At 42.9% G+C, this 14,204-nt stretch overlaps 1 protein-coding gene across 2 annotated transcripts; it reads left to right on the top strand.

The window, feature by feature from the left end:
* The first annotated feature begins 8,782 nt into the window (after positions 1–8,782).
* fam8a1a (family with sequence similarity 8 member A1a) lies at positions 8,783–12,734 on the top strand. Of its 2 annotated transcripts, none has more exons than XM_037475003.2 (6): positions 8,783–8,831; positions 9,053–9,482; positions 9,710–9,830; positions 10,021–10,144; positions 10,640–10,779; positions 11,084–12,734. In XM_037475003.2, the coding sequence occupies exons 2-6, from the start codon at positions 9,077–9,079 to the stop codon at positions 11,226–11,228; spliced, it is 936 nt and encodes a 311-aa protein (XP_037330900.2). In that variant the 5' UTR covers positions 8,783–8,831; positions 9,053–9,076; the 3' UTR covers positions 11,229–12,734. The 2 variants fall into 2 exon arrangements, with proteins under 2 accessions (XP_037330900.2, XP_037330899.2); XM_037475002.2 differs by having other exon boundaries at positions 8,828–8,946.
* The last annotated feature ends 1,470 nt before the right edge of the window (positions 12,735–14,204 follow it).

Below are 14,204 nucleotides of genomic sequence, written 5' to 3'. Positions count from 1 at the left end.
TTGTGTATTATATTCACATCACATTTATGCATTGATATGGGTAGTCAACATCCTTTTTTAAAATTGATTTAGACCAGTCATTTTAAATTAAGATTCTTCATAAAAACAATTGCAATTGACCCGTGACAGAGATTCAGATTATATCGCAATGTTTATGCAATATTTACTTACTTATTACTCTCCTGACCTTAAATCAACTCCATCAGTTGTTGAGTATAAAACACCTGCATGCGTATAAGTATATTTAAATGGATAAATGTATGTACATGAGAGGTTTGCTGCTTTATTATACATCTTTCATTATTATACATCTTTCTGTGCATGCTAAAGCCCAACCCATAAGAGCTTCCATTCTAATGCAACATACAACATACAAAATGCGCTCTGGTAATTAAATAAGAGTAGCCATTCCATCACTTTGGTCATACGTGATATCGTTTTTATTCATTCATTTGCTGGTGGAGGAACTACTTTCAGGGCCAAATATCACTCACTCATTCTTTACTTCAGGGATGCTGAGCTGGAACACACATTTGAATGAGAGACCATGAAGTACCACAGCATGTGAGGCTGTAAATGTTCAGTCACAACATCCTAATCTGCGACGCAGACAACCACATTTTGGGATTTTCTAACTAGATATTACAGGAAATATAAACAACCAGCAATGTGAGGAACAAACTCAAGGATACCCTTTCCAGTCATCTCTGCCTAACCTGACTTAAAACTAAAATGCATTACTCTATAATCTATTACATACATACGGATACATGAAAACCACCCCCCTCATGCATGAAGCAGTGGACTGATATTAAACAACCAGGGAGCAGTTTCGGATCGAGATTGAGGATTTAACTGAGATCGGGGTACAACTTTAATGGCCTGGACAGTTTTGCTTGTGCTTTGCTTGTTCTCAATGATTTTAATCGTCAAACAATAAAAGCCTGAAGGAACCCAGTAACCGAACATGTCAGCATTAACAAAGATGTCTTGAGTTTGCAACAACTTGACGTCAAGGTTCCCATTGGGGCTCGATGTGTTGAGTCTGAACCACTTTGGTCTCTGGGAAGTTTTAGAATAAAAAACAGGAGAACAGGGAGAGGCCCCACTCCCACTCTGTGTGTTTTTCCACTGAGATTTCTGCTGCAGGGGAGGGACAACCCTGTGATCAACCCCCACCAAGATACATCTCCCTGACTCTTGGAGGGGTTTCGCTGTGAAGTACAGACCCACACATTCACTCAAACTACCGAACACAGATCAGCTTCACTCCAATCGTCTCCACAGAACCTATGGCCCCATTGCTGACCCAAGATCAGTCTCCCTGAGCAACCGAACAGCTGGGCGGAAATATGTCAGTTCAGGGCCCCAGCGGACGGTAGGGGAGGCGGGTTGCCATGCAACAAGCTTTCTCGCCCATGAACCTTGCATTCCAGTTACACTTAAGAACTAACTCTGATTTCATCAACCCGTCTCTGGATGTTATGCAAGCTGTCTGGTCTCACAGAAGCAGGCTGTACTGCTATCTCGCCAAAACACTCAGAGAGACGTGTCTGGGATTTAAGGAAGGGACTCTGTTTTGGATCAAAGAATGCCATGTGGAGCTCAGGATTAAACCATCAGCCCAAAACTTATGAATTATCTTTCTTTCGTCCGATGGTCACAATATGTAAATTCCACTTCATACAAACATATTTGCCTCTAAAAGACAACGGCGACAAGCTGGAACCGACAAGGAAAAACTTTCCCTTCTTTTTTCTCTTTGGCCTCACACACACACACAGAGAGGTCAGAGGTCACATGCTCAGCAAAAGCCAACTAGTATGAGAAATATCCAAGTGTTTTGGGATGTCTATGCTTAAAGTCTTTGCCCACATTCTTTATATATGAGACAGATTGAGATGCCATATGCATCGTCCAACCATAAAATGCTAATCCTAAGAAATTTATCAAACTATTCTCACTTCAAGTAGCACAGGTGGAGAGCCAGCATGAATTAAAACTTCTAAAGGCCTTTCCACTGTTTGTCAGGAAGTCCAGTTTGGCTTTGAGGACACCACAAAGAATCACTGTTTTTCGAGGCACTCCACAGGAGTTCCTGTCGAAGCTAAGCTAAGGCCCAGCTGCGAGTATTTGTATGGCTCAGAGGAAGGATGGTGGAATTCTTTAAAGTGAGGCTATACATATCAGAGCCAACACAATGGTTTCCCCGAGAGAGTCGAAACTCAGCGCTATGCATATACAATCATGTTTAACCAGCTTGCCTTTTAGTCAGTGCGTGTGTGTGCGTGATTGTGCATCTCGGTTCAAATACAGCCAAAGAGATCCTAGCCACTAAAAAGTCAAAAAGTGTTACTTATGCGCTCTGAACCTAACTCAATTCACCCCATTGTTGGGCTCCTCCTATGACTGCTGTGTGACAGGACATGTGATCTGTAATCTGGAGGGGATGACGGTGTTGGGGTGAGTGAGGAATGGGGTGTGCTTGTATTCTTGTGAGCTTGAATATATATGTGTGTGTGTGTGTGTGTGTGTGTCTCACATTGAGCATTCTGCTCAACCCTCAGGAGGAACCCGGTGACTCTGTAACATGCAGAGCGGCTTATTTTATGGCCGCCGCATGTTGAGTGTGACCCGAACTTGTGTGAGGGAAAATAAACTTCAAACGCTGTATCAGCATTAATGAATCAAATCTGTGAAACTGTAAGAAGTATGCATTCATCCCCAAACAAAAGCTATTTGCTAGATTTGTATATCTTACCAATAAAAAAAAAAATAAAAAAAATCAACCTTACCCATGAATATTATCTTGGATTGTTATGAGACTGTGATGTAAAAAACATATGTGACCATTTTCCATGACCTATTACCAAGCTACGCTGGGAAGTTCGAGAGAAGATATCACACTCTGCTATTTGCCGGTCCCACAGGAAGCCAAATTTACAGACAATACAGCAGCCGGCCCATGTAAAAACAAATCAAGATTAAAGTAAAAGTAGAACTTTTGTTGTGGTTTCTATGCCATAAGGATGCACACAAACACAACACAGAGATTTGCATATATTTGTAATTATGTGCACACAATGTGTAGTGCATTTACACTGCTGGATGGCATGCTGCGAAGGCTGCAGCCCATTCTCAGACGTCTCATGCACTTTGTCTAAGAACGGATGGCAAAAAAACTCAAATACGACATCTTGCATTCCGCCACAGGACTGGCAATGTGACCTTGTGTCTTCGAGGAAAGATAATATCTGATTCCAGTAATAGCTGCAACCAAGGTTCGAGTGCGTAGGGCCCCCACGTTGGCTACGTTGGGGATTCACGTGACGATTGTCAGGCTCTGAGCAGGATATCATACGAGCCGCTGCATTGGAATACAATGCGAGCACACACAGGTTGGACTTGGCTTTGGAAACTTTTATGAAAAAAGACAATAGGCCGTCAGGAAAGCTGGCGTGATGGACACTTTGAGACAAGCACTTCCCCACAATGCACTGGAGAGATTACCACAGGCTCTGATAGGCGGGAGGAAGGGGAAGCCGTTAATCACAGGCTGACCTTTCTCCAAGTGGTTTGTAAACAGGCTTCAGAGCAACATAAACCCAGAGATGTTTTCTTTTTATAGGCTTACTTTCACATCAATTGCCAATGTAACATTTAATGATATTCATGCACTTTGTTGGTGTACAGTAGCAGCACTCCCATTAGCAGCCAAAGCTATTTGCTAATGCTTTTGTAGGACAGGGCTGTTTAAAAAAAAAATTAAATAGGCTTCCATTTAATTCCATGAATGTGAGGTCCATGAGTTTACAGCTGTTTGCGTCGACGTCCGTGTGAAACTCTGAGAGAAGGAACTCGGATGCGTTCCCTACAGCGCACAGCGGCACGTTAAAACAACAAGCAGCCTCGGTGGACTGACTCTTTTGTGAGCTCTTTGTGCAGCCGGGCATTTTTGATGAGGAAAAAGCAAAAGAGAAAGTGGAGTTTGTGACAAATAGCCAAAACGCTGGCCTCCAATGAGCCAATTTTAGAACTAATAACTCATTTAGACTGCAGAGCATGTCAAAAAAAGTTTACGGAAGGACTTTGTTGCTTTTTATTTTTCACTGGTAGCAATGTTGATGAGAGCGCTGAGCATGAAATAAGAGTAGGTCTTAATTCAAGGGAGGGAAATACAAGATCCGGGTGATAATTTCCCAATGTGAGCAACTAGTTCTTGTCATATAAAGATAATTAGAGCAATTTTAACCGCATGCAAGTAGTGTTAGCGCTGTTACGCGAACAAACCTTTTCACATCCTCACCGCAGTGTGCCAGGAGGGGAAAGGTGAGCATGCACCAAGACGTTAGCGCAGCAGGGAATAAAGGGAATTAGGTACAGGATGAAGAGGCGAGGATGAGGGGAATTTGCTTGAAGCTAGGAGCCGGTGGGAGAGCAGTTGCAGTCTTACGCTCCCCTTGGGTGTTCCTGTCAGAGCAGCGGGGGAAGCAGACATAATTCACTTAATTGGGTCTCACTGTTGCACATATAGAACAGAGTAACAAATTCTCAAAAAGATTTTTCTTCAATCTGGGCCAAAGGTAGCAGGGACTTCCCTCTGCTGTCTCAGCAAATCAAGTAGCTTTTTATCCATTCAGTACTTTGCTCCAGTCACATATCTTACAAGTACAAGTGTAAATCCCACAAAGAGGAGTACTGTGTAAAAATAGTCTTTGATCTTTGGACGTCATCGATGAATGAAAGGGATTAATCCAATTTGAGACCCTGCTGCTCTCATTATAGCGTGTTCTAAACGGATGGATTTACATCATTACCTAAACAGTCTGAGTCATTTATACATAAATCACATGACAGCTGTCCTCTCCGCCCTTTGAGAACATTAGTGACCACTTTCCCCACATTCTCTGGACTGAACTGATGTGTGCTTTGTTTATTCCTTTGACCTGCAACCCAACGGACTCCTTTCCACTCAATCAGTGTGCATTAACCTTTGTGTATGGGGGCTTAAAGCAGTGTGTGGTCGGGCAAGGCAGCATGCCAGTATGTAAAAAACGCATCAGCATAGAATAGAGTCAAATCTGCAGAAACATAAATCTTGAGTTCCCATGTGGACTAATAGGGGAATATTTCCCAACTCCCAATTTATCTCATTGATGAATTTGAAGAGTTCCAAATAACTTTTGGCTAAGACTTTATGTGCTGTTATCTATGGAGCCTTTATGTAAACTAGCAAAATTCCACATTTTAACCCCTGAAAGTAGTAAGTAAATTAGTTTAGCACCGTTTCTTACTTCCTTTCTGTCTTTCCGTTGACACAAAGGTAATTGCTTAGTAACATTTTGGAATATGCCTTCTTGCTGTGAGTATGGGACGATCAATACAACTTGCGTGTGTCCATCAAATAAGACTACAGACGCTGGTTAGCTTAGCATAGAGGCTTGAAACAGGTGGAAACTGTTGGCCTACAAAACCTTAGAAACTTGCTGTTACCCTTATGCAGGGGAACCAGCGGAGCTGTTACCTCCTGTTTACAGTATTCATGCTAAGCTTATGTAGGAGCCAGGTATTGTTGGTGCTCCCTGCTACGCCCCTTTTTCTTCTCTCTAACGCTAATTGAGTCACGGGATGTTTTGGCTTCAATGGGGATAAAGGGGTGTCTTCAAGGTTTGGTTGGGAACATGGGAAAGAGAGGGGTTGAGAGACGGAGTTTTATATTTTGTTGACCGCAAAAACTACATCGAAACACACCGATGCTTGTACAATATACCTCAAATAAAACCAAAAGGAACCGTTACTGCATTCATTGAAGTAAGCGCGTCCGCATATTTACTCAGCCTCTCAGTAGCAAATCACGTCACCTACAGCTTATTATCCCCTGGACGTAGCCACACACACCGTATTTAAGCAATAAGGGATCAGAATCATTGGCCATCATAATACGGGTTGATGAAATCCAGCGTATTGATTGGTTGAGAGCGAGTCACGGGGGGTGTTTCTATTTTGTTAGTTGACATTTCAGATTTTAGCTCTGTGGCGATCGCCGGAAAAAGGCTGGAAATGCCACAAATGATCGTTTTCAGGCAATGCAAGCTTTCGCAAACGGACATTTAAGGTGGATGTCATGAGCGATGTGAATGAATGAGATGGTGCGAGATCTCGCAAGGAGACCCAATGCTGTTTAAATACACGTACGGGGACTACTGAAATGTGATACAATACTATTTTGTGCTGAAAGGCAACTATTTACTTATTTATAATGTCGCTACTAGCTACAGCTACTAGTGCTCATCTACTGCAACCTTTGTAAGAAGCAAAACAATTGTTCACTTCATGAACTTTCCTCAAGAGCTTTTCTGAGCAAGGACTTAGTGTATGTCTGCGAGCATGGCACCCATCCAACACAGACACAGCAACCTTTTTTTTGCAAGAACTGTATGATCTGTGTAAACTGTGCTTATCTCCCAGTCAGTGATGTGCACAGACTTTGTAATGGGCATGGGCCAAAGATCAAATAAACTGAATGACGGGGTCTATCTTTCATGCATTCTTTACTAGTGTGCATCGGCAAAACAATTAGGATGCAGACATGCTAGAAAGAAATATTTTCCATGTGACATTAAAGAAAATGTATGTGAATATCGCATCACTCATCTTGACATGAGGGTACCTCTAAAGTAACCTTGACCCTGCCAGGGGAGCATGTGCCAAACATACGTGCACTCGGGTGGCCTGTTCCGCTTGTGCAAGATAAAATTATGCACAAAAGTGTCCCAGTAGGGCAAATATTGTTTTGAAACATTTAAAAAAAACGGGCACCCCTTCACCCAGAGCAATGTCACTACTTACCCTTTGTTTGACTCAAGTAAAGATCAGATTAGTTACCATTTCAGCCACAAGGTACACAGTGTGAGGTACTTTTATGTGGCAGTGTGCTCAATTGGTAAAAAATAAACCCATTAAGTGGTTCCATACTCTTGCTTGTGTTTGTTGTAAACTTGTATTGTATTACATTGTGACAGTGGTAAGAACATTTAAAAAAAAGTTAACCACAGGTATGTGGGTTCCATTTGTTGTATTGCTGCCATCGTCGGAAAAAAGCTACTTTTCTCCAAGTTGGTTTAACGTGTAACAATTTTCATCAAACTCATATTCTTAAAAGTTCCTCATCCAATCAGATTTGAACAAGTAAATGTCTAGAAAAAGTAACCTCACAAAATCTGTTAATCTAAAACTATGCTGCTGTACCTGAGTAAAAATACTCAGTTACTTTAACCCGCACTGACACACCAACATACACACACACCTCCACATCAGTAATCCCACCAGGTTGATGGGTTCTATGGAGGTCAGCGTTTGCCGGACGCAGCTTTTATTTGGGCCTGATTACATTTGGACACAGTCATCGCATGGCCTCTGTCGACAGGGATAACCTTCATTGGGGTTGGATTTGCGTCCGCCTCACTGGCTCCATTCACTGGGCCAGGCACAATCATTTAGAACTGGCAGACCTAACACCTAACCCACAGAGCCGGGCCAGCCCAGTCAGCAAATAAGCCCCCTGACCCCTAGAACTCATAGGAGGGAGGGTGGGGGGGAGGGGGGGAGGTACGGTTCAACAGAGAAAAGAGATAAGGAGAAGTGAGACGCGGAAGTGAGGTGGAGAGACATGTGTGAGCAGCATCTGGACAGGAAACAACGGACATATAGACAAAAGAGGGACCGTGTGTGTGAGCTTATATATGTGTGTAGGTGTGTGTGTGTGTGCATGTGTCGGAGAGAGCGAGAGGGCGGCAGGGCTAACACGGCTTTTCATCAGCTGATTGGAACGCAGGTCTTTTGAAAAAAAGTCCGGAAAAGAATTTTAAGCATTTGTCTCCCAAAGGCCTCTGTGGCAGGCTACTACCTCGTCGATAAAGTCAGATATTTGACATTCACAAATGTGGCTGCTGCAAGTCAAACCTCAAAAATTCTGTATGCATTCAGAAATGATTTCTGTTCTCGCACAACAAAAATAAAGATGCAGCCAAGTGTGTGCCGTTGGTGCACACGATTCTGTACCATTGCGTTATGTGATACATTTAATCATATTAAACGTGTGCATCATCATTATGAATAGTGGAGAGTATTACTACAAGCAGCGATGGTTGTATTTGATGTGTTATGATTTTGTATGAGATGGCCTCTGCTGCTCTCTTGTGGTGCCGCTTAAAAGTTGTGTTATTGGACTTAAGACTAAGGGGGAAAGGCAACATATTATTTGATATAACAAATACCATAAATCTTAGAACAATGGTGAAACTTCATCATAATGGACATCTTTCGCTCATTTGGTTGTGTAGTTGTATTCTTCATGTGAAACTGTTCCCATATTACTTCTGTAATATCTGTTCAGCCCCTGTATGGTGTTCCTTCTGTCTGTGTATGTCATAACCAAACACATTCACAAGTGATACATAGTATTAAATTATATCTGACAAATACAAATGCTGGCTACGCTGAAGTGAGTGGACCTACCTGAATTTATAGACATAACTTAGGACAAACGTAATGAGGTTAACAAAAGCTCTTCAATTGATCATATTTCCTTAAAACAATACTAATACATTTTTGACCAGTGCAAAAAATCGCTTTTGTAACAATTCTTTGGTCTAAAAGTGAATTTAGGGCCTAATGGTGAGCCACCAAAAACACACCGGAACACACATACATGCACATAAGGGGCTCCTTTAAATGGATCATACCATTAATGAAAGAAGGGGTATATTATTATCAACCTTCCCTACTGCTGCCCTGTATTCGGCTGATTTCAACTTTATAGATACGCAAAGGTATTTTACACTCTATTTGTTGTTTGAGTAACCGAAATAGTCAAGGAGGACGAACTCTGCTAAAGAACCGTCAGAAGTTGTGTCCCCGGAATCCCCTGAACTTACAAGCACAGCTGTAAGTTCTGTGCTCGGGTCCAGCTGGTAGCTAATGAGTTGAGCTAAGGAGATTTTACCTAACAGCGTAAATACGGCTTAAACGAAAGATTTTCCTGTTAAATTAGGCGAGACTGCAGAGTGGGTCGGACATGTTTTCGACTGCACCGACAGACACTCGCCGCGACGGCCCCGAAGATGACGAAAAGACCCCGCGGACAACCGCGACAACGGAGTACTGCGCAAAGTTGCAGGCGTGGATGTGGCAGTACCACTGCGGCTACGCCAGCTGGCAGAACTGGCTCACCGTGTCAGCCTTCCCCTTCGCCCCTGCGTGTGGCTTCCCGGCGCCGGGGACAAGCGGCCAGGCGCCGGGCACACCTGCGGGGACCTCCGGCGGCGGGCAGCCGGCTTTCGACACGGTGAACCGGTACAGTTACCCGTATCCCCTCGGGTTCCCCGCGTCCTACCCGCACCCGGGTGGCCACGGAACGGACCAGACCTCTGCCGCGGATCCGCGGTCGGCCCAGCTGCAGAATGGGAATCCACCCCGGGCAGGTATGGATCCGGGGGTCGTTGTTGAAGTTGAAGGGCCTAACTCGTCCAGAAGCCTTGAGTTGATGTAAGCGAGGTCATGGGTCAGATTCCACGGCGCATTTCCCTTTGGAGACTGTTTATGTGCTGGGAGTCGTACGGAGGTGTTTCTCAATGCTGTGTTGACCTGCACTATGTAGTCAAGGTTACACACTCTTGGTTCACTTGTCCTTTTCTTTTGCTTCACACAGGACGGGAGTACACCATCCCTTCTCCTCTCAAGAGGTTCCTAGCTGAGACTGTGGACTTCTTTATCCTCTTTTGTGTGAAAGCCACCATTGTGCTTTGGATCATGCATCTGAGTGGCATGAAGTGAGTGCAACTAGGGATAAACAAATGATATTAAAAAAACTCCCTAAACCGGGCTAGTGTTGCAGTGTGTCCGTTTTGCAATATCCAGGACTTGCAAGACCAGATAGTTTGCAGCATTGCTTGAAGGCCGAGGCCATTCCACAATCCGCATACCCATCCGCACTGACAAACTGTCTCGTCCTCTTTGAAGAGACATCGCCAAATTCATTACCCACTTCGTTGTGGAGGAGATAGATGAGAACACGTCCATGGAGGACCTGCAGAAGATGATGGCCGTCGCTCTAGTCTACAGGGTGCTGGTCTGCGTCTACGAGGTAAGTCATTTGGTTATTTAGTGGATACCCATTGGGTGACTCCTTAGCGGCTGCTAATCTCCCTAAGGTCCACAGAGAGGACAAAGAGTAATGCATATAAAATGTGTAGAACACAATGTAAAACAGTTTTAAAAGTTTCCTCTTAACACTCAACAGAAATCTAATCTTGTTCAGTGTGAGCTGCCTCATCAACACGACCTCTCGTTAAACGAGAAGCTGGGCCCAGTCTGTGTTCTTCTACGCATTACCTCCCACAGAGGGCCGTGATGCAACGTTGCGTGCATTGTTGCCTAAGATGAAATCATGTAGCACTGGTCTTTGACGTCAACCTCAGCGGCTTGTATTTTTCCCTGGTGGGAACCAGCCGTGGGACATTCAGACACCTCGGCTCAGACTAAAGCCATCTGCCAGGTTTCCCCTCCATCGACGCTCTTGACCTAGTTTGTGCAAATATGAATGTATTTGGCATTTGTTTTGTCCCTCTTATCCAATCAGACAATTTGCATTTGGGGCGCTGGTGGCGCCACACCGGGGAAGTTCCTGCTCGGCCTGCGGGTGGTGACGTGTGACACATCCACTCTGGTCCGACCGAACAGAGTCCTCGTAGTACCAGCATCTAAAGTCTCCCTCTCCGCGTGAGTGATCACATGCAGGATAGGAACGTTGAAACCGTTCCATTTTAATACTGTTGCCTCAATATGATTTTGCTAAGCAATGAAGACAAATAAGACAATATTGGCTATTTGTTATTCTTAAGCGCTGCCAGCCTTTTCATTAATGTTGAGACTTATCTGACCTCACGCCGAGGTACTTTTGTATTGACTGGCCAAGTGCAAACCAATGCATCAAGTATTTTCTAATACCTGCAGAACAGCTGTGTGAGGATTCTCAAACTGTTTTTTTTGTTTTTTGTCTTCCCCCCACCCCCCTCTTTCCCAGTTCTACTGTGCGGGCCCTTAACAAGAACTTCTCCATTGCTTTCCTATTTCCCGTCTTCATCACTCTCCTGTTCTTCCAGCACAACAGGACGGTGTATGACATTGTGGCAGGGACCATCGTTGTCCAGCGACGAGGGGCCAGATAGCCTCTCCTCCTGCAGCAGACTCCTTTATTTGACAGGTTAATGAAAACGACGCTGCAGGCCCATGTGGGTCGAGTGTCTTTACGTTTAATTAGTCACAAATGAACTACCAACAAAATCGATGCACTAGCCCATGAACTTGGAATCAAAAGAATCCTGCTTTGCTTTGTTTTATTTTTTGTTTTCATCACAGACTACTGTCAGTAAACCCTCTAAAGTATTATGATTTTTGATAAGTATAAAATATGTTAAGCCTGAAATGGTGCAGTCCTGTTTCGGGGTTGTCTCGAGACGTATCCTCATATGATGTGAATCTTTATATGCTATGTCATATAGTTATTTATTTTTGGTGCTTACAGTCCCTATGTGTAGGATTTAATTATTACTATTTTACAAGCACAGGCCATTTCAACAATCTGACAATTTCCTTATTTTTATAATCACATGAGTACAACTCATGAGGATTCCAATTAAGGTGAAATCATTTGGTTCTGAAAGCAACATTTGAACTGGATGACTTGTTCTTTTCTTCCAGGTAATATTGGTTAATCAGTTGTTTGGGTTGCTAATGATTCTTTTTACATTTAAATTATTCTTAACCACTCGGCCGGAAGAAAAGTAATGCAAATTCTTTGTGCCTTTTTAAAATCTATTAATGAAGTATTGGCTTGTTTTAAATGTGGCAACTTTTCTGAGGTTGAAATGATGTTTGTTAATTCTTTGCTTATGTTTCTTCAGACTTGTGAGTCAGAGCAAATGTTTTATTTAACGGAACCACTGATTGTCTCAACTGCACTATTGAATAGCACTGCTAATCTCATATTTCTACTTAATATGCATTATTTAAATTATTTATTCTTATGTTATGTTAGCAGTCAGGTATAAAGTTTACTTAATCCACTGTATGGCTACTGATGACTATACCTGCACATGTGTGTGGGGGAAGTGTTAAGTCTGCAGTTATATTTTGCTCATGGTCTTAAATATCTACTTCTTGAAAGACAATCTTATTCAAATTTGATTAAAAAATTAAAGGTAAAATGTTTAGTTTACAGTGTTAATTGCAGTTTCATGTAGCAGTTAATGCCATTGCATAGTTTAGTCTGACTGTTTTCCACTGTTGCTAACACGTGTAGCCACACGAGGGCGATATTAAACAACAAACATCCATACACGTGGCCCAAACACAGTCGATTGGAAAAAAAACATTCTGGATCTTTGCATCTCCAGATATGTTTTTGCACATGGTCTGTATGAAATGGTTAAAAACCCCGCTTTGTGTTTCATTGATGAACACAACCGAGCAAACCGCTCCTGCTGACTTGGACCGACATGTTTCTTTCATTGCCTTACTGTCTATTCGTCACATTGACCACAAACTCTCCCTTTTAATCCTCAGACATTTGCGTTCCGTTTTACCTGAATGCAAACTTTCTAACGACTCAACAATAAATGTATATGAAGGTGTTATGCCGGTGGTTTTACTCTGATAAAGTGATGCAACTTGTTCACGATGTGTCAAAGCTTTGCTTTATTAACTACATGTCACACGGTTGTGGTGACATGTAGTTAATTAAGTATATGTTGTAGCTTGTGATCCTTTTTAAAACTTTTAAGCCCTCATATATTTCATTTAAGCATTGCACACTAAAATGGCCATCATCAGATGTATGGACTCCGCAGGGCTTAAATTGACCGTGTTACCAGTGTTTTACCGTCTCACGTGTCATACTTTTTGTATTTTATTAAATGCCTAATATAGATAAGTGGACTTATGTCATTCTGAGACAAATTATTTGACATTAACTAATGCATAACTTCAGTTTCACTATTTTGGGGGGAATTTATTTCCACTTCCAAAGTGCTGTTGAGCAGAATTTTTATGAGCCGTGTTCTTGTAAGTTTAGCCAGGGGCATATTTTGTCTCATGGTCCCAGTAGGAAGACACAGCGTTCTTTCAGCTCTCCCCAGAATGGTAGGTTTTTAAATAGCAACCATTAATCCTTATGAATTAGTAATTATTAACAGTCTCTTGCCAGCTTTTCCACTCCAACATGCTACTACTGAAACGAAGGACACAAATCACAGCCTCCATTCAAGACTTTTTATTTTCCCACCAGCTCTGGTCTTCCTACTTGTGCGATCTGGAGCTGTATGTGCAGCTCATTCGTTCAGTCCTTTCTGAACTTTTGGGCGTTTTGGGATCATCCGGGAGATTGCAGGAATAGCCACACGTGTGCTATGACAGCAATGAGGTGTGGTAGAACATATTTAAATGCAGTTTCTGAATTATAAATGTTACATCTTCCATAAATTCAGAGCTTGCAGAACTTCCATACGATTATACAAGTATCAAGTATCATCTCCTGAAATGGCTTTGAGGCAAAATGAGAAAAAAAAGACACTCCAAACATTTTGTCAGCCATTGTGCATGACTTTAAAAGTTCATCGCAGCATTTTGTCCTTCAGTACAAAGTTTTTGTGCTGGGAGTCATGAGATGTTCTTTGTGCCAGAGAACTGAGAGAGGCTTAGCAATAATTACGCCTCGAGTGGCTCTAATAGAAATTTCACAGGGGGACAGAGTGGAGAGAGGAAGCAACACAGAGTGTGAGATGCAGAAAGGGATTATGAGCGAGACAAAAGCCCAAGAGGCAGGAAAGGATTGGAAAACGCAAAAAGAGGGAAAAATGGAAAGAGAAGCGGGGGAGAAAAGGGAGGAAAAGAAAGAAGGAGGGGGAGCGAGTGTGAGAGGCTGAGGGACACCATGCTTGAAAATTCTCTCTGATCTTTGAGCCGTGGGACCAGAGGCGATGGGATGCCCCGCAGAACTCTATTAAAATTCATACAGCCCCACTGAAGCTCTCGGTTATTATGCAAGCGATGCCCTGTGCAGCTCAGCTTTGAGTGTTTGCTCTCCGTCACGTATTCACAGCAGGCACAGACAAACAAACGCACGCACGCACACACACACACACACA

Source organism: Pungitius pungitius, chromosome 17, assembly GCF_949316345.1.
Source record: "Pungitius pungitius chromosome 17, fPunPun2.1, whole genome shotgun sequence".
Classification (NCBI taxonomy): Eukaryota; Metazoa; Chordata; class Actinopteri; order Perciformes; family Gasterosteidae; genus Pungitius; species Pungitius pungitius.
This window is presented reverse-complemented; position numbering and strand designations above follow the sequence as displayed.

What these genes read in the sequence shown, in the direction of transcription:
- fam8a1a (XM_037475003.2), top strand. Translation starts at nt 9,077, where the DNA reads ATGTTTTCGACTGCACCGACAGACACTCGCCGCGACGGCCCCGAAGAT. An exon ending in TGGGAATCCACCCCGGGCAG is followed by an intron (nt 9,483 to 9,709) that starts GTATGGATCCGG and finishes TGCTTCACACAG; the next exon opens with GACGGGAGTACACCATCCCT. An exon ending in ATGCATCTGAGTGGCATGAA is followed by an intron (nt 9,831 to 10,020) that starts GTGAGTGCAACT and finishes TCCTCTTTGAAG; the next exon opens with AGACATCGCCAAATTCATTA.